Source organism: Patella vulgata, chromosome 2, assembly GCF_932274485.2.
Source record: "Patella vulgata chromosome 2, xgPatVulg1.2, whole genome shotgun sequence".
Lineage (NCBI taxonomy): Eukaryota > Metazoa > Mollusca > Gastropoda > Patellidae > Patella > Patella vulgata.
In genome coordinates, this window is record NC_065880.2 from 89,870,766 (window position 1) to 89,892,257 (window position 21,492).

The 21,492-nt window shown below is 38.5% G+C and overlaps 1 protein-coding gene across 1 annotated transcript; it reads right to left on the reverse strand.

Moving 5' to 3' along the window:
- Positions 1–1,912: 1,912 nt before the first annotated feature.
- Positions 1,913–20,814, reverse strand: LOC126810121 (polycomb group protein Pc). Its single transcript, XM_050535104.2, has 5 exons — positions 20,673–20,814; positions 20,385–20,428; positions 13,309–13,374; positions 8,383–8,443; positions 1,913–7,409 (listed from the first exon to the last, which is right to left on the reverse strand). Exons 1-5 carry the CDS (start codon positions 20,739–20,741, stop codon positions 6,597–6,599), a joined length of 1,053 nt encoding a protein of 350 aa, XP_050391061.1. The 5' UTR covers positions 20,742–20,814; the 3' UTR covers positions 1,913–6,596.
- Positions 20,815–21,492: the final 678 nt, after the last annotated feature.

Genomic DNA, 21,492 nt, shown 5'->3' on the forward strand with positions numbered 1-21,492 from the left:
TTACGTAGTCCGTGTGAGCAATGTTTAAGCATGATTGACTACGTTTTAACACAAGGCAACTTGTCAACATCCTTACAGAGTTTGTCTAAGGTGACGAAACATGACAACGTGACGTCACCCCGCGGGAAACTATAATCGGAGTTACTCGGTCAAAGTCTTATTGTAGGCGGAGTCAATGGAACGGTCAATTGAGGCGATCGGTTGGATCTGCTTCTTTTAAGAGCGACCCTCAGTCGTTTGGATGGGAAGAAAAAACAAGGTCCCGTGTATACATTGACATTGGCGTGCACGTAATTGTTACAGGGAGAATATTGAGTACTAGATACATATATATATATATATAGGTACCTGAACTCCTTCACCTTTATATAAACATATTCCCCGCCCACTCATTTATCAACCCATCAATTAGTTCTCTATCGTCATAACAAATGAACTTTTTATAAAAAATTTAAATCAACAATCTATCAATTATTTTACACTGAACAACCTCCAGATACAATGTCATAGTTTATTTAAAAAATAGATCAGATGACATGGAGTTTAATGTTCTACATTTCCGCATTAACAGGGATAATGAGAGAGAGAGAGGGGGGGGTAGAGAGGGGGGGGGGGGTAGAGAGAGTTCTATGGTATGCATGAGAGAGAAATGAAATGAAATGGGGTTTAACGTCCTACTGTTCTGCTCCTATACTGGGCTAATGAAGACGGGCATACGCCATACAGTGTGCTTTGAGGGAAATTTTGCCCGGGCAGCTTCACTATCGCCTACTCTTATATCGAATTCCAACTGCCTAGGGATCTTTTACGTACATTCCAATGTATACACGAGACCTCGGTTTTTCGTGTCATCCGAAGGATTAGACAGCTGTCCTTGTCAGGCCCTCCGTCCTGCATCACTGACAAGGGGGGGACCACGCCGGAAAATCTGGATGTACTTTCTCGGCCAATGCAGGGATCGAACACCCGACCTCCAGGCTATCGAGCCAGCGTCTTACCCACTTAGCCACGTGATCCCCAGCATGAGGGAGAGAGAGAGAGAGGGAGGGAGAAAGAGGGGGGTAACGTCCACTCGACACAAACTAGGTCATTTCAGGACTAACATATTCAGTTTTATGTAGCAGAGAGAGGAAACCGGAGGACCCGGAGAAAACTCATTAGGTTGGACAGGCGATCCCACTCCTTGTTACGTACACCCGGAGAATCGAAACCACGCCAGTTGACCCAATGACACACCTTATGATACAACGCGCACGCGCTAACCATTCGGCCACCCCCACCCCAACCCAACCCCCCGGGATAATGAAGAAGGGCATATGTCATACAGTGTGCTATGAGGGAAATTTGGCTCGGACAGTGATTGAATTCCAACGGCCAAGGGATCTTTTATGTGAAGGCCAATGTGACACTGATTATTAACCGTGGTTGGCTAAGTGTGGCTAGCTTTTCCCATGATGTACCGGGAAAATACCCGGGCAATTAGTACACACCAGAACAACCTAGACCGGGCCATTCTACCCAGGTTGAACCACGGTAACCTCGTTGGACTCCACAGTCCCGTAGGACAATGCTAGGACCAAGCTGCCCAGGTTGGACTTCGTAGCCCAGGTTGGCCACACTTTTCCGGTTGGACTTCGCTGCACGAACCTCTCTCTCTCTCTCTAGTGGGTTACCCACAGTTACGTGCATCTCACGCTAAGAAGTCATTGTAACCGTTCGTTTCATTAGCTAATCCCTCACATCAATCAGAACGCGGGTTATATAACAACTCTTCCAGAGTCTGGGGTAGTAAAGACAAGTAAAACGAAATTTTGAACTATAAAAAACGAAACGAAAATGGATCTGTGTTTTAATCAGATTGGGCTAACACGAGGGAGCTATGGGAGTTTAAATATAAGAAAACAAGGACTGCTAGTTTTAATTGATTTTATTGATGAGTTTCATTCACAGGGTAGAAGTAACAATAAATATATTAAATCATTTTTATACTTCTAAAAAATACATTCTATATACATGTACCATTAAAATACTCAAATTCATTGTTAGCGGATTTTGTATTTCGTTTCGTAAACTTGGAATACCTTTAGTATACGTCATTTTCATTGGTTAATTACATGAACTCAAATTTAAACGTTACGCGAACCGTAAGTCTGGATCCATTTTTCTTAGCCAATGAAAAATCTATATATATGTGAACTTTTTGAGTCATATTATTTTAAAGCGACGTTGCTTGATAGTGGCGAAAGGGGCCTCAACGAAACATCGCTTTAAATAAAAAATATGACATCATTGTGTTTATTACACTATATTAATTTCTGTTTCCGTGGAAACAAGAACAAGTGTTCAGGATATGACGTAATGAGCTATTAATTTGTGATAAGTACAAAAACATGAGATGTTAAACCCATTTTCATTTCACAGCATTTTGTGTTCGTTTTCATATTAAAAAAAAGCGAAAAAAAAGTCGTTTACCAAAAACATTTTGAACTTTATTATATCGTTTAAAACGAATTACAACTGATTCAATTAGCAACAAATCAACAATAACGAAAATCCAGGCCCGTAGCTAGGTGGAGGGGGGGGGGCAAGAGGGGCTGCTGCCTCTCCTGGAAATATATCGGCGCACCCAATGGTGCCTGTGCCCATTGGAGAAAGAATCGGTTCCCCCAATGGGCGCCCTTTCCATTGGACGCAATAAAAGCCAACGACTAACGCGCCCCTCTTGCCCCCCCCCCCCCCCCCCCTCTCCAACATCCCCTCTCCCGCCCCGGTAGCTACGGGCCAGAAATCTTATAAATAAGCTCAAACATTTTATAAATTACCCCCAAGTAGGGTTGCATCCAAAATATATATTTAAATGTTCAATAGTAATCTAACAATATCGTTCCAGATCGATCAACAATTCAATATTTCACCTTAAATGTTATTATATTTTTTTGACTCCAGTTTCTCCATTTTCTATTTTTTGTTCTTTTCTTACAAATATATCTACAAATAAAGTTCATATCACAATTTTTTTTCTTTCGATATAATTATTTTTTTATTTATTTATTTTTTTGTAATATCGCATCTTAATTTAAATTATTTTGATAAACAAGCGAGAAAGACATCCTATTGATTTACATATCATGTTGAATTTACTATTTCAAAACATGACAACAAATCTCCCGTCAAAAGGCAAAACCTAGTAACTCACTTTTTTTTAATCAAAGATGAGTTAGGACCAAATTTATAGTTACTAGGATATGTGCTTCCTGTTGTTGTACTAGATCTTCCACTCTTTTGATTTTGTAAGCAGTTACACCCATGACACAACCTAGCAACTTCCTTCATTTGCCTATAGTATGCCACAGAAAAACCTAGCAACTCAATAGTCAAATCAGTGGATAAGCTGGGGGTTTAATATTCATTCATTACGTTTTCCTTTGTTTTCTCAAAATAAGAAAAAAGTGAGTTACTAGGTTTTGCATTTTGACGGGAGTAATGCATCCAAATGTTAAAATACAGACAAAAACTTTTGTAACGAGTAGATGGATATATCAGTATAATAAATAATACAATTTTTGTACAAAGAAACGCCATTTTGTCACACTGATAATAAACCTATCCCCAAAGCAAAGATAGTCATGCTAAATGATAAGGCCAGTTCAAATTTTCGTCATAGGTCACGAGATGTAAACAGGGCTAGCGCTAATCCCAACGTAACTGACCTTAACAAATAGATTTAGCCGCCATGTCTCCCTTGGCAACTTTCTCCAAAAAACCTACATTTTTAAGACGTCTGTGAAAACCTCTCCCGATAGTCACATTCATCCAGTGGATTGTTCATTTTAAAGGAAATTTGGACTTTGAATAGAAAACATGAATTTCAAATTGAATTTTCAGGTTGTTGGAGAAAATGGCGTCAATTAAACGACGTGACAACGAATGCATAATCTGATTGGTTGTCGTCATGTATATACGTCATAAAGACTGACATTGGGAATTGGTTAATTTCAGATGTCCTAGCTATTCCATCCATGAATGATAGTGGACGCCATCTTTAAAACCGTAACCAATGACGTAATCAACATACATATTTATTTAACGATTACACATGAGTACAAGTGTCCAAACTGTAAAAAACGTTAAAATAATTGCACAAAACGTTAAACAAGACACACACACATATCGATGACGTATCATAAAATGTTATAATATAAGATGATATAATACAATTAAAACGTCATGTGTAATTTTTTGTGTTTTTTTTAAAAAGACAAACAAATAAATAAAATGTCAAAAAATACAATTAAGATCGTCTGCTGATATGTCATATCCAAAAACCAAAACCTTCCAACTAGCAACAGGCCAGAATCTCAAATCACATAATATTATAGGCCTACTATATCAATCTGATAAAAATACAGTTCTATCTTTCGTTTCGTTGTTTTATACTTTAGATCGGCTCCACTAAATGGTGTAGTGAAAGGGAGAACTCTAGATCGGAAACGGTCCTGCACATATGACTGTTGGTTAGCGTAAGGGTTGAGCTATGTCCAGGGTTAGGGTAAGGGTTAGCGTTAGCCATGTTTACACCTCGAGACTTTGATGAATTCTGCAGGTCCTAACCCTTACCCTTACCCACATAATATGACGCCATATGTGCTAAAATGCACAGGACCGTCTCCGATCTAGCGTTCTCCATAAGTGAAGACAAGTGAACATAATTTTGAACAATAAAAAAAAAACGAAACGAAATAGGATTTGTGCTTTAATCCGATTGATATATTATTTAGCATATCCCGAGCATCAGACAAACATGGATAATTTGACTGGTTTGTACTTTCAAAAAAACAAAAAAAACCCCAACAAATTGTTGTTTTTTTCTAGACATAAAACCTTTTTGTCATGCTCGTATAAATCATGTTCTGACCTTAAGCCGGTCATTAAAGTATATCATACGGTCTGTCTGCTTGACGCTAATCAAAGCAGGTTTTTATGAATAAGCTCTTCAGCCTTTTAGCGCGATTGGAATATTACACTATATAGATGACGTCGCTTGTAGTTGTCGGTCAATGGCTGAAGTTTTATGACACGAACCACGACAAAATGAACTCAAATTGATCAATTAACATTTAATTTCTAAACAAAACCAAAACATCAATAGTAGATGTTCTGGTTTGGATTCAGATTAACAAGAGGCCCATCATAAATGTCAGTGAAAATCATCGGTGGCGCTGGTTTGTTTTGACCAAAACCAGTTAACATAGGCCTCAGTGGATGCCTGAATGATGGCCAAGTTTAAACTTATCATATCTTTGGGAATACTGAACAGAATTGAACTATTTGTGGCATGATATTCAGTTTTCACAAAAATAGTGTTAATAAAATAAAACCAAGTACGAACAATCCAAACCATTAGTCAAAATTCGAAGTCCTTAAAAAAAACGATATAGGCTAAATAGTGTAACCAGCAAATGGATAGATAATTGTGTACAACACAAGGGATTTTATATACACCGAATTGTTGAAGCGATGTTACGTTAACCCTGATTGGAGGTCAACACGAGAAGGATGGAGAGAGGAGTCATGGCTTGTACTTTTAACGGCGAGAAAAGCAACCGTTTGAAATAAAAATTGCTACAGGCTGATATACTAGCGAACAGTAATCAACCATGTTCTATTTCCCCAGGCCATCGTTTAAAAAATAGAAACAAATGAATCATTTAAAACATTAAATATTCAACAATAGATTTTGTTTATTTAAATAAAGCCATTAACAAATGTGGTCTATGTTTTATAGTCTCGAGCAGGCTAAGTTTATACTATATCCCATGAACCTAATAATGACGTCAGATATATTGCACGAGACGATTGAATGTTTGCACATCGTGAACGATATCATTATCCCGTGACCTTTAGGTCTGAGGACGATGTCAAACCATAAACGGAATTTAGGTCAGTAGACGAAACTACGTAAATCCCCTCAGGTAAATAGTCCACTTTTGTCTAAATATTGAACATTTTGTTTTTCGTCCATTTTAGGCTTAGTTTGACCACAAGAGAATCTAGTGAGCAAATATATGACGTGATAAAATCTGGTCCGTTATTTAAAATGACAATAAGAACACAGTTTAGTATTTAGTTTAGTCTTTAAAATGGCCACCGGAATCAACATTCTTAACACTACACTCTACATCAACAAAAAAACTCCAGTAAAATCCCCTCAGGTAAAGTCCACTTCAAAGGAACCATCTTAAAAGAACAAGTCCGAAAATAATTCAAAGCATTTGTTTTTTTAAATACGCAATCTCTGGCTGTACAAAAAAAACGTCCAGTCCAGTCCTAGCTGAAGAAGGACTTCAAAATCATAAATGGTAGATAGTAATACAGTTATTAAAGAATGAAAACATCATGAACACAGTTTCCATGGAAACGTTATCTTCCAGTAATCCCCCAACTGTTGAAAAGTCGAAAATTAATCACTTTGGCCCCAAATCATAACAATATTTACACATATAGATATATCACCAACAAATCTTAAACGTCACTTCCGTATCACAAGTCAAGGGTCACAAAAATAAACTCAGATTCAAAAATCAGACAAGATGTCTTCAGTCTTCAAAAAATCCCCTCTTAGTTGAGCTCTCAACGAATGTCACATTGACACAGTTCAGGTTCACATCTGTGACGTATACTTTGTACGGGGTTTCCCCAGTGAAGGGATACCACAGTCTTTTCTTACAAACTGATTTTTCTTTTTTCGTCCCAGACTTTTGAACTTTGACACACTTTTCGCTTCTCTGTTCACATGAGTCCGTTTTCTTATCACAACTCTTTTCCGTATCAGTGAGCGGAATCTTGTCTTTCTCTTGCTGTTCCTGATCGTTCGCGGGGGTAACATTGGCCTTCAGGTCTTGGTCTTCGTCTTTCAAAGGTTTATCCGTTATGAGATTTTCCTTGTCTTGTGAGATTTGGTCCTGAAGCGTTGGGAGTTGGTCCTTGACCTCTGTGGATGGTTCATTTAACTTGGATGCGTCGAAGTTTTCTCCAATGAGCCCGTCGAAGGGATATGGTGTGACGTCAGTAGTTGTGTAGTCTGGCGTCACAGCTGCGTGCGTTTCTTCGTATGATGGCTTCTGTTCAGTCTTGGTGTCACTTGTAATGGTGAAGGACTTCGGATGGGTGTTCAAACCATATTGGAATCTGGATTTGGGTCCCAGATCAAGATTTGCGTCAGGACTGAGATGTTCCAAGGGTAACAGAGAATCGCTGTATTTCTCCTCCCGTGGAAAGCACGGCCATATAGACGGAGCCATGGCGGATCGTCGTTCAGTTTCCTGGTCCTCGAATAGCGGGCTTTTGGCACTGGAACAGTTATCACTATCCTCGTCAGCTGTATCACTTGAATGTGAGCCGTCTGTCATCTGTAAAACATAAAACATGTAGATATTATTATAAGTCGTTGTTAGGGGGGTTGGATGGCAGAATAGTTAGCACGTGCGCGCTGTATCATAAGGTACTTCACTGAGTCAATTGACGAGGAGTGGTGTCGCCTGTCCAACCTCGTGGGTTTTCTCCGAGTCCCCCGGTTTCCTCCCACTGCTAAAGAAACCTATGCGCTAGCGAATTATTGAAAAACAAAACTGAACCATGTTAGTCCCGAAATGAGCGTGCACGTAAAAGATCCCTTGGCAGTTGGAATTCGATATAAGAGTAGGCCGTAGCGCCGCTGCCCGGGCAAAATTTTCCTCATAGCACACTGTATGGCATATGCCCGTCTTCATTAGCCCAAGTTAGGAGCAGAACAGTAGGACGTTAAACCCCATTTCATTTCATTTCATTTCCGTTCAGTATTAACAAAGATATGATAAATTAAAAGTCTATCAACAGTCGGTATCCTCTACAGATGAAATAAAGAAGCCAGCGCCACCTATAATATGTGTTTGGAAAATCTTTTGGGAATTTATTTAACAAATACCATTGAAGAGAGAGAGAGAGGGAGAGAGAGAGATGGAGTTTAACGTCCACTCGACACAAACTAGGTCATTTCGGGACTAACATATGGTTTAATTTTATTTCAATAATTCGCTTGCGCATAGGGGTCTTTAGCAGTGGGAGGAAACAGGAGGACCCGGAGAAATCCCACGAGGTTGGACAGGCGACCCTACTCCTTGTCACGTATAACCGGGGATTCGAAACCACGCCAGTTGACTCAATGACAGACTTTATGATATAGCGCGCACACGCTAACCATTCGGCCATCCAACCCCCCTAAATACCATTGAAACCTTACCAGAAGATAATTTACCGTTATCATAATTCAATTTTAATGTTAAATAATTAATTTGCGTATTAAAATATTAGCATGGACCAAAATATGAGAATATTTAACCTTACCTGACTCTGGCGACGTTTTTGTAGTCGGCTTCTTCTTCGTGCCATCACCCATTCCGCTCTCCTGGAAGATAAAAACAGTTTACATTATACAACATACTCGGGTTTTAAACATAACAAATACGGTGAAAGGAAATGAAATTAGATAAAATGGTGTTTAACGTCCTAATGTTCTGCTTCGACTGGGGGGGGGGGGGGTGGTTAGCGTTGTATCATAAGGTCTGTCATTGTGTCAGCTGGTGTGGTTTCGATTACCCGGTTATTAAAATAAAATAGTCCCGAAATTACCTAGATTGTGTTGAGTGGACGTTAAAACCCATTTCTCTCTCTAATGAAGACGGGCATACATCATACAGTGTGCTATGACGGAATACTTGCCTCGAAAGCGGCGTTCCGGTCTACTCTTATATCAAATTCCAACTGCCAGGCGATATTTTACGCGGACGTCAATCGAGTCGAAATAAATATTTCAAGTCGAGTCGCAAGTCGGGTCATTGACGTGACGTAAGTCGGACCCAGTCCTATTCTAGAATGTGCCCGGAACATAAATTGCATTCCAAAAACTAAGTCAAATATGTTTTCCGAGAAATTGCTAATTAGCAAACAGCGTATAATGTGCGTAAAAAGCTTGATATAGATATCTTGCTCCAGAAAAACAAAATATATAGCAAATACCAAGTAAAGTTTCTATCCATGGCAACACAGAGCTATACATAATCCAATCAGCCAAAGGATGATCTGTGTAAAATATTTCCTAAAACTATCTTGAAGGTTTATGTCATCTGTCCCGGAAACAAAACTAGGACAGAATGACGGAGCCTATCTTAATATCCAGAGCCCGCTTCCCAACATACTTCTGTACGGTATATAGCAATAAAGAATTTAATTTATGAAGTGTTCGGCGTAATCCACTTCACTAATGGAAATAATGTTTCGAATCGGATCATATCATTTCAGTTACCTATTGCAATACCCCTACGCAACAACCCACATACCCCTTTATTAATCCGCACTAGTTGACACGGAGGAGAGATAGAGAGAGAGAGAGAGAGAGAGAGAGAGAGAGGGAGGAGGGGGTAACGTCCACTCGACACAAACTAGGTCATTTCAGGACTAACATGGTTTAATTTTATTCCAATAATTCGCTTGCACGTAGGGGTCTTTAGCAGTGGGAGGAAACCGGAGGACCCGGAGAAAATCCACGAGGTTGGACAGGCGGCCCTACTCCTTGTCATGTACAACCGGAGATTCCAAACCACGCCAGTTGACTCAATGACAGACCTTATGATACAACGCGCATGTGCTAACCATTTGGTCATCCACGCCCCGCCCCCCCAGTAGTAGGACATTTTGGCACTTGCGCTTAGAGGTCTTTAGCAGTGGGAGGCCCCACGGTGTCAGACAGGCCACCCTGCTCCTTGTCACGTTTAAGCTGAGAATCGAAACCACGACATTTGACTCAATGACAGATCTTATGATTCAGAGTCAGTAGACGCCCCCACCTCCACTGTAATACGTGCATTTCTTGGGGCTTGTCATAGGTTTCGATAATTGTACATAACCTATCACTATAAACACGGAAATATTTTCTCACGTGAAAACCTTTATAAATATATTTAGAAATTATCAGAATATCTGAAACCGGATGTAAATAACTTGGCATAAATCTTAATGGATATCCGGTTAGCTAGATACACTGAGTGTATTGTGGTCTTAAACGGATGGTTAACATCCGGCCCATGTCTTCGCAGAAGCTTAGTTCTAAATGATAAGGCCAGCTCAATTTTTATTTAAGGTTTACAATCGTAACATTGTTAACAATTACAATGTTTGTCTAAAATGATAAGGGGGGTTGGATGGCTGAATGGTTAGCGTGCGCGCTGTATCATAAAGTCTGTCATTGAGTCGACTGGCGTGGTTTCGAATCCCCGGTTGTACGTGGCAAGGAGTAGGGTCGCCTGTCCAACCTCGTGGGTTTTCTCCGGGGCCTCCGGTTTCCTCCCACTGCTAAAGACCCCTACGCGCAAGCGAATTATGTAAATAAAATTAAACCATATGTTAGTCCCGAAATGACCTAGTTTGTGTCGAGTGGACGTTAAACCCCATTTCTCTCTCTCTCTCTCTCTCTCTAAAATGATAATCAAGATTCCAAACAGTCCTTACGTCACTCAATATGAGAAGTAATTTGACGAAAATTTTCAAGATCTTCCCTTTACAGTATCCAGAGTATAACTTAATCTTTAAGTGACATTTAGCGATTGGAAATGAAATGAAATGGGGGTTTAACGTCCTACTGTTTTGCTCCGAACTGGGCTAATGAAGACGGGCATACGCCATACAGTGTGCTATGGGGGAAATTTTGCCCGGACAGCGGCACTACGGCCTACTCTTATATATCGAATTCCAACTGCCAAGGGATCTTTTACGTGCACGCCAATGTGAACGACTAGACAGCTTTCCTTGTCAGCCCCTCCGTCCTGCATCACTGACAAGGGAGAACCACGCCGGATTTAGCGATTGGGAAACACATTAACAGAACACAATTTTTTATAGGAAACAATCACTAGTTTTATTCTAAAAGCACGACTTTTCGACAAGTATTCCTCTTATCGTTATCTATTATAGCATGAACGAAATCTTTTAATAATAAACTTTGTTTTTATGGCGCAACAAATGATTTAAAGATACATTCCCGAGTACAAACTTTGTGTTTGATGATATATTTGGACTAAAAACATATTCAAATTAACCAATCTATCACAAATTTGCTTCAATTCCCTCTAAAAACTTTGTATTCGCCGGGGATACCTATAGCTATAAGTAAGCTGTTGCTAAAAACGACCCCTTTCTCAGCCAACACCGAGTTCGAACCCGGTACGTCGTCTTGGTTGGCGAGCATGCATCTCACTCACTGAGCCGCCATGGCGTCCGAAATCACTAGAAACTAATGTCAACTTTAAACGGCCTTATCATTTCTACAAACAATACCGACTAAACACCGTGAAGACTGCGAGATAGTAGAGTTAAACATGCATTATGCAAGAGCTAAATCTGTCTATTGCAGGTCTTTCTTTAGGCCTAGAATGTTGTCTAAATTATTAATTAGATATTAATTAACTTATCCAAACCATAATCAACTCTCGGTGTCATCGCTACCCTGCGATATTTACTGGATTGGAATCCAAGCTGCTGCTCAACACTCATTGAATATTAAATCAAAAAATGGATAATCGAGACTATGTTTTTTTTTATCGTACCGACTTTAGTAATGATGAATGAGGCTAAGCCTAAAATAAGTTCAATCACTAAAATCTCGGTTCAGAGTTGATCAATTTGACTGATATTTTCAGCAAGTTCCCTTTACATTGTCTAATCTTTAACTATTATAGTGAGAACTGCCTACTAAAATATTACCCTGTAAAAACAGGATGTTTCCTGATTTCATTTGTAGCAGAAATTCAAGACGTTGAACCACATTAAGTCCGCTTTGAGAGGTGTCACGAGCCGTCAAAACTAGTCAAAGTTTAAAAGGATTCTTTGTATTTGAATAACCCGGAACACGTACGTTAAAACTGTTGCTATTAAAATACATCCTGTGTCTAACCTTTAAAAGCATTCGTTGTATTGGTAAAACCCGGAACACGTACGTTAATTTTGTTCTATAGACATAATAATTGTTTACACAGATTTCAACTAATGAAATATGATCGAATAACGACACAAAATGAAAGTAGATATGATAGACTGCAATAAACATATGAAATGAAATGGAGTTTATTATCGTACTACTCTTCACCAATTGACTAATAAACAGGCTAAGACTCGAATGACCAGTACGGTGGTTACGATCAACGCACACATCTTGACAATCAAGACTACAACCATTGATAACTTCGTTCAAAATAAACTAATTTAAATGAAAGTTTCAATATATTCATTTTGCATTATCTATTTTTGTAATATTATAGCGAGAACAGTCAGCGCTTTATTAAAATCTTACATAAAGCCCAGTTAATCAACAAAATGATATTGACCGCCCTCTTATTCTTCTTCACAAGTTTAAAATCTCCGAGGAATTTTCTTGTAAAATCTGATATTTGTGTAGGACGACTATAATGAAGTGAATGGCAGAAAGTCTAATGACCCCAAGGACTATTATATAAAATTATCGAGGAAATTACTCTTAGTAAAGTTAAATCTGTCGATTTTATTTTATTTTTTTTTTTATAAATTACGCGTAGGCTGTGGAGAAAATCAGTTATTGACCTAAATACAAATTTCCAGACGAAATCGTATAAGGATACAGTATTAGAAAATAGAAAAATTGATTAAGTAAGCAGTGTGGTATTGGATGTTACAAAAATGAAGATACCCTACTAAGCGCACGACACCTACTACTAGATAAACTTTACGTCCACCTCCGTCTAGGGTGATATCGCAGACATAAAATAATGTTCCCTAAGAGAGAAATGAAATGAGATGGGGTTTAACGTCCTGCTGGTCTGCTCCTAACCTGGGCTAAAGAAGACGGGCATACGCCATACAGTGTGCTATGAGGGAAATTTTGCCCGGGCAGCGGCGCTACGGCCTACTTTTATATCGAATTCCAACTGCCAAGGGATCTTTTACGTGCACGCCAATTTGTACACGGGAACTCGGTTTTTCGTCCCACCCAAACGACTAGACAGCTGTCCTTGTCAGGCCCTCCTTCCCGCATCACTGACAAAGGAAAACCACGCCGGAAAATCTGGATGAACTTTCTCGGCAAATGCAGAGATCGAACACCCGACCTCTTGGCTAGCGAGCCAGCGTCTTACCCACTTAGTCACGTGATCCCCAGGGACGTTAAAGCCGATTACATTTCTGTTGTAGAGGCTAAACTTCATTTAAATTAATTTCATATCATGTGTAAAAATGTCTGCGACTTACTTTTCATTGTATTCTGCTATGAGTAGTGGGTCAAGGATATTATTCTCGGGCTCCCACGTGCAATGTCTGAAAGAAAATAAAATACATGTATTTAGACATGATATATGTCGGAATGTAGTTCTGGGGCCCGTTTCACGAAATTTTAACTAAGATAAAATCCAAATTTTAGTAATTTAATTGGATAATATTAGATTGATTTTAGTGCTTAGCCAATCAAAATTGAAGTATCTACTAAAATTTGGATTTTATCTCAAGTTAAAATTTCGTGCTACAGGGCCCTGATGTATTCCGCTGCATTCCCACGGGCATTCAACTCAATTTCATTTCATTTTAATTATATACATATTATATATAGGTGTTTATATATTGATTGATATAAGTATACTAAGCAGGTATGTATATAAAAGAACACACCTGGTATAGATCAATAGTAGGTGATAATACAGGTAAATACAGGTATCGTATTACCTGTATTAGAATGTAATATGTAATGGAATTTCAGAATAAATAATTCATACACAAATGATGCTATAATATGGAACTGGTATTTTTTTATGCGAGAGAGAAAGAAAGAATGAGAGAGAGAGAACGAGAGAGAGGGAGAGAGAGAGAGATTAATATCATTTATATTTAGTAGTGGGGGGAAACCCACGAGGTTTAGAAGGCGATATCACTCGTGTCACGTACAAGCCTATTGCCATCGCAACCACATGAATCAATGACAGAACACTAGACCACCCCTCCCCGGACACACGCCACCGTAACTCCCACAAGTAGAATAATAAATAAACACATCCATTAATATCAAGAGACCAAGAGAGAGTTGGTCTAGACTTGCATTCAAATTGTTCACGGTGACCGCCAGAAGCATATAAACACAGACATTTAAATGACCCCGGGGTCAAGGTCAAGTGGGTATAGAATACGATCTCTCATATCAACTATATGAATGTTTGTTTAAGTTTCTATTTTTAACTCATGTTATTAAGTTTATATCTATATAAATATACATATATAGGTATATAAATTATGATTTATTTACAAACTGGTTAACTATACATCTATAAAAACAGACATTGTCACGAAAACATGTTAATCTTAGCACAGAGAGAGAATGGGGGGGGGGGGGGTAACGTGCTACTGTTCTGCTCCGACTGGAGCCGGGCATACGCCATACATAGTGCTATAATACCGAGCATAGTACCGAGTTAAAAACTTCCATTAACGTTTTTGATCTTTGGGAGAGAGGACTTGAAGCAGGTTAATAACACGTTCGGTGAAGGGGAGAAGAGTTTTTCCTACCATCCAACACACGATGGGTCATAACGAATGAATGAATGGGTCAATCAATGAATCGATCAACTATTTAATCAACAAATACATGAATGATTGGTAACTAAGGTAACGGTGAATGAATGAATGGGCGAATGGGAGGGACGATGCTAATGATGATGACGTCCATGCCAGTGACCAATGAATGAACGACATACAGGCACCAGATATGAAGAAACGAATGAACCAATGTTTTCTATATGAAAACAGATAACACTGTCAATGACAACGTTAATGAATCAGAAATTAATATCAAATGCATTTTTTTTTTAAATATATTATTCACACAATAGCGTGGAGATATTTCATCTAGTCAAATCAATAATTGATTTCATTACGCAATCGTCAGAAATAAACGACTGGTTGTTATTGACAACATAATATTTATATTGTATTTAGCTTATGTCATACATTTAATTACATTTAACTACAAAAAGTACGAATTAACTCGGTCAATATGGCGAACACTTCCCAAATCGGCAGAGAATGGTCTAAAAGAGTTTAAATAGGGTCATTTCGGGACTAACATATGGTTCAATGGGGAATCGAAACCACGACAGTTGACTCAATGACAGGCCTTATGATACAGCGCGCACGTGCTAACCATTCGGCCATCCCGCCCCCTACAAGAAAGAAGAATTCTCGTCAACCTTTCATCAATTTAGAACGGGTTTTTTTTACGGGCATGCCGATGTGTACCATCAAGATGGATCTCGATTTTACGTTCAATCCGGACGACCTGGTCTTGTCTGACAAGCGGACAGTTTGGAAAATCCCCACAGTTTAACAAACGGGTAGACAAGATGCCGTGAATTGCCATAATACCCAGTATTCATTGACTTGCCTGTTCGTGAGGGGGCGTTTCACAATATATACCTTGTCAGCTGGGGTAATATTATACCGCTGTTATATATAGAGGTAGATAAGTGAACAGGTGCGTGTTGTAACAATAATAACAACATATTTAACGTTTACTAGGAAAACAGATCTACTGAGGTACGATGACGATAACAACATCGTAATAGTACCAATTAAAGCCCTTCTCCACATTCTTCAAATAAACATCTAACCCGAAAAACTATGTAAACAACACAGGTCACGTACAAACCAAAGTTACATTTACTTCCCTATTCGCATTATCTATTTCGAAATTATACGCCCCGCGGTCTCAAACCGATTAAAACCTCTTGAAACATATAAACTACAACTTAAAACCGGTGTTGGCATTTAGGTAGATAGAAATTGGGTTTAACATTCACTCGACACAAACTAGGTCGTTTCGGGACTAACACACGGTTCAATTTTATTTCAATAATTCGCTTACGCGTAGGGGTAGTTAGCAGTGGGAGGAAATTGGAGGACCCGGAGAAAACCCACGAGGTTGGACAGGCGACCATACTCCATTATCACGCACACAATCGCAGAAAATCGAAACCATGCCATTTGACTCAATGACAGACCTTATGATCTAACGTGCACGCGTTTAACCATTCGGCCATCCAACCCCCTTGTCATTTGGGAGATTTTTTTTTTTTAAATCTGCTTCAAATCCTTTTATTATTTACAAAGATATAATAACTTGAAAGTAAGTTATCAATTATACAACATCCTCTACCAAAGATATTTTGATGGGTCTCTTTTCGATCCAGTTATATCCAAACTAGGAGATTATCTTCTGTGATTTTGCTGACTTCATTAGAACATAAATAACCAATTTGAGTACAATTTAGCGTTAATTAAAGGCTCAATACCACTCTTGTTGTAACTGAACAATATGTCACAATCTTTATTCTGGTCAACAAATTGTACTATGTTACAATATTCCAATTAATTGAGGATACAAATTTCATCTTAACACACCTAATTTAAAAAAATGGAAAAATTCAATTAAATTATTTGAAAAGCCTGACGTAAAGCTTTTCAAATGTGACTTGGATTTAAAAATATTTTTGAACCCTCCAGACAAGTAAAATAGGATTTAATGGATAATTTACACAACAGGTAGGACACTAACACATCTAGTACTTAGAATAAGGCTGTTTTTTATTGTCCCTTTAAGCCATGAAAACCTTGATATTTTAGCGAAAACAGCAAATTATCGACTATAATAAATGATACATGAGTTATTTATGAAATGTGCGTAACCAACGACCTGTATTTCACAGTTAAATATAAACAACAGTATGTTCACAACAATAAATATGTCGCAATAATAACATTCAGCCTTGTCATACTAACATAAATAATTTTTTTATATGCGTCACATATTTCACAATAATAATGATACTCAACTCTACATAGTCCAGTTCAACACACAATCTGACTATAAACCACATCTATATTTCGTTTTTTTTTATACTTTCGATGAACTATAAAAAACGAAATGAAATAGGATCTGTGTTTTAATCAGATTGGGCCAACACACAAGATATATACAGGTAAATGGGGTTTAACGTCCACTCGGACACAAACTGGTGATACATCTCAAAGAAGTACAGTCATGGGTACCAATGATGATGTATGTTCCCCGAGAAGTGCGAGACTTATGGATATGAAATGAGTATACTCATCAAAGAATCACAGTCATGGATACTAAATAATGCTACTCCTTAAGGAAGTCCTGTCATGGGCAATAATAATGATACTGTCATGGGTATCATGGGTACTATTGGCATAAGCGTACGGGCTCGGTAACAGTTAGGGGGGGGGGGGAGTAGAATCCGAAATGCCCGAAAACATTTCGGTTTTACAAACAGCGGCGCCGGTCTTCTGCGAGAGGCGAAGGAACTAATGATGAAATGATGATACGACCCAGAGACGTTTAGTAATGGACTCATGGGTACTCTAGTTATTTGATGCCATACATTCACGAATTACTGCCATGGATACTAATGATGCTACACATCGAAGAATTCTTGTCATCGGTACTAATGATGCCACACCTCAACGAATTGTTGCCATGGGTACTAATGATGCCACACCTCAACGAATTGTTGCCATGGGTACTAATGATGCTACACATCAACTAAATGTAGTCACGGGCACTAGTGACGATGCACCCTAAAAGAAGTTCAGTCGTGGGGAATAGTAGTGGTGTACCCTAAAGACGTTCAGTCGTAGAGGATAGTGGGGGTGTACTCTAAAGAATGAAGTTCAGTCGTAGGGAATAGTGGTACTACAAACTGGTAACATATCCACCATAGAGCAGACTACTCGACCATTGTTGAAAGGCATGACCCAATCCAAGAAGTATACCTACAGGTATGGGTGATTCACCACTTATATATAGATTGAATTGTCTACAGCTGCCTATTACAAAACAGTACAGTCATAGGTACATGTACTAATGATGATAACCACCAAAGAATTAATTAGTCATTGGAAGTTGATGTTAACAAGATGTTGAATCCTTTTATGGACACAGATAGTTAGTCAGTATATATATCTTGTATCTCTAGGTGGAGACCAACAAAGAAGTACTGATGACTGTTCCAGAAAGGTACTACCATCATTATTGTCTGTTCATGTATTAGTTGTTAGACTACCCACTGTATAGTGTTACTTTTAAAATTTCAAGATTCCCCTCTACAAATTGCCCTTTTGCTACCATGAAACTGGAGACAGAAATGAAATGAAATGGGGTTTAAAGTCCTACTGTTCTGCTTCGAACTGGGCTAATGAAGACGGGCATATACCATACAGTGTGCTATGAGGGAACTTTTGCCCGGCCTACTCTTACATGTATATCGAATTTCAACTGCTAATGGATCTTGTAAGTGCATGCCAATGTATACACGGAACCTCGGTTTTTCATACCACCCGAACGACTAGACAGTTGCCAATGTCAGGCCCTCCTTCCTGCACCACTGACAAGGGGGAAACCGATGGACTTTCTCGGCCAATGCAGATATCAAACACGCGACCTCCACTTACCCACTTATCCACCGTGGCTCACAAACTGGAGACAGGCGACTGTTCCAAAATGGTGCCATTGTCACACCACCGATGATAACACCAAGGCAATGGAGAATCAATGCTATACATATGTAATAGCCGATTAATGAGTAGGTTTGAAGGGACGTGAAGCTGAAGGTCGAGCAGCTAATAAACACGCCATGCTTTACACACGTGGTAGCATTTAAACATCAGACAAGTAATAACAACGTAGTGAATAAAAAAAATCAATAACAACTCGGCGTTCGCCGTACTTCAGCCTTGTGTGTCGTGTATTTCCAGAGGGAAGTACTGTACTAGTAGCTATCTCTCTCTCGTCAACAACGAATTAAAGGGAAAGTAATGACACAGGTAAATTAAATGAAATGCGGTTTGACGTCCTGCTGTTCTCATGTCAAAGGTAAATGAAATTAAATGGGGTTTAACGTCCTATTGTTCTGGTGTCACAGGTAATCGTCTACCATTTTAAAAACGAAAGTAGAGAACGTATATTTAAATATTTCAGATATTTTTCTACAAATTAAAAGCGAAAGTTGACAAGATATATGCAAGCAATTAAAAGCGAAACTAGACACCAGTTTTCTTGGAATTTCTCATTACTAACAATTTGCGTTGTATTTTTGTCTGTTAAAGATCCCTTGTTACTTTTGGTGAGTGGGTTCACCTACTGACAAAATCTAATTAAAATACAGGTCTATATTTCGTTTCGTTTTGGTTTTTTTATACTTTCGATGTTCTCTGCTACCTAGTGTAGTAAAGACAAGTAAAACGAAATTTTGAACTATAAAAAACGAAAAGAAATATGATCTGTGTTTTAATCAGATTGCAGCCTGAAATGGTTGTTGTGCAATCTGGGGAAGTTGTTAAACAATTTATGAAACTTGTCGTATTTCACCAGTATCTAGATTTCAAGCCATGGTGTAATAGGCCTACCTCTGGATGTCTATTGTTACACGCAATAAAAGTATATATGCCTACAAAAAAATACACGGGAAGTGGTATCAATTGTTCTAAATATACACGACGTTAATTATATTAATATGTGGTCGGAGATTTCAAAAGTCGAATTGACTTGGTTGTATGAAAGCCGAACTGACTTGATTGTATAAAAGTCGAATGTTTTGACTGTGTGTATAAAAGCAGCCAATAAAAAGAAAACAAATGGAAACCAAAGAGCATCGCCAAGTAATCACTTATAAAATAATAGCAATTAAAATACATAGCATCATTAAAAACAGCGCGGACCCCAGTGACATCCATTCCATAAAGTTAACAAGCGCGGACCTTGGAGAGAGACTGTTCTGTCAAGTCATGTTAATGAGTAAGTTGTTTACATTCAAAAGTACAGCGAGGTCAGGTTCGTAACGGTTAAATAATTCAAACGAATCAAAAAGTACACTTAAACAAGCTGATCTATTCAAATATATAAATATATACACATACGCACGCACGTAGTTTATATATAGCTATATATACCCTGTACACTAAACACAGTCGTGACATATCGGGTATGTCAGTCAGACCAACCGCGTGCGACAGCGCATCACCCGATAAATAGCCTATTTCTTCAAACAGCACTAACATTATTCAATATATGCATGTTAACCGATGTAAATATTGTGTATGACAACTAAGCACGTGTATTGCACCTGCTGTCATGTGTATGTTATGTATCTAATGACAGCGACGTATCTGTTGATTAATGTCAACAAACAAGCTACAAACACCGGTACAAGGATAATACATTAATTATTTATAACATGCAGGACAAAAAAAAAACATTGTCTTACTTGATAGAGTATCCCTTCCATTTGACAAGGTATTCCCTTCGTCCCTGTAAACAAAATCCAAAAAAATATTTTAATTCTTGTGGAAATATCTGACGTTATCGTTAAAGGATTCTTCTAGAACCTCATTATAATAATTTGTCCGCTGCTGTGACATCGGCACTCTTTCTTCCAGCTCGAGCGGTGTCGGCTTTTTCTTGTAAATTTATCTATTAAATTTAAATGACAGCTGAAAAACTGCTGATGATCGGTTAAATTAAGTATGTTAATGCTAAATAAAACTTTGCTTACCTTCCGATAGCGTTTTTTTCGGATGAAATCGGCTTGGAAAACGCGTTCTCCTAGAATTGATAAATCCATGCTCTCGCTTGTAACTAGTAAGTGTTTATGACCGGTTCACGCCAGCCAGCTAAACCATAACATGCAGTGACGTCACATACCGCGTCGCGTTCAAAACTAGCCTAGATTATCCAGCCTCAAGTTGAATGAGCAGAAACACCAACGCTATCGATCGAGACTATCGCTAAGCTTCAGCGAGTGCCACGCTACAAACGCTGATCGTTAAATGAACTCCTCACTGCGCACACGCGGTGTGTAATTTTCCTTTGAACTGGTGTTTTCCCCGCCACACGATGTCGATCTACTTGGATATATTAGGTTATTTATAATCGTAATATCCAAATCAAAACAGAATTGAAACTAAGACGATAAAACTATCAATATATGGCTAAATCCATTTGTTAAGGCCAGCTCAATTTTTGTCAAGGTCGTGAAGATGAAAATAAGTTTAGGGCACGTGATTGCTGGTGAGGACTAGGGTAAGCATTGTCCAGGGTTAGGGTTGGGATTAGCGCTAGCCCTGTTTACATCTCATGACCTATGACGAAAAATTGAGCTGGCCTTATCATTTAGCACTAACCGTCATACATCAATATATTTTACATATTCTGCTAAATGTTACTGTCAGCCGCCCACACCATAATTTATGGTCTTTGTACTCATGTATAGACTCGCATACTTTAGGCACACAATAAAATATAAAACTCATAAATAATATATTTGACATGCTTATTTTTGTACTGTTAAAAAAAAAATGATTTCGGTATTCACG

Excerpts from the sequence above, each read along its gene's own strand:
- LOC126810121 (XM_050535104.2), bottom strand. The coding sequence starts at position 20,741 with ATGGATTTATCAATTCTAGGAGAACGCGTTTTCCAAGCCGATTTCATC. Across the intron at positions 13,375-20,384 it reads TGGAAGGGATACTCTATCAA|ACATTGCACGTGGGAGCCCG; the intron begins GTAAGACAATGT and ends ATTTTCTTTCAG. Across the intron at positions 7,410-8,382 it reads AAAAACGTCGCCAGAGTCAG|ATGACAGACGGCTCACATTC; the intron begins GTAAGGTTAAAT and ends TATGTTTTACAG.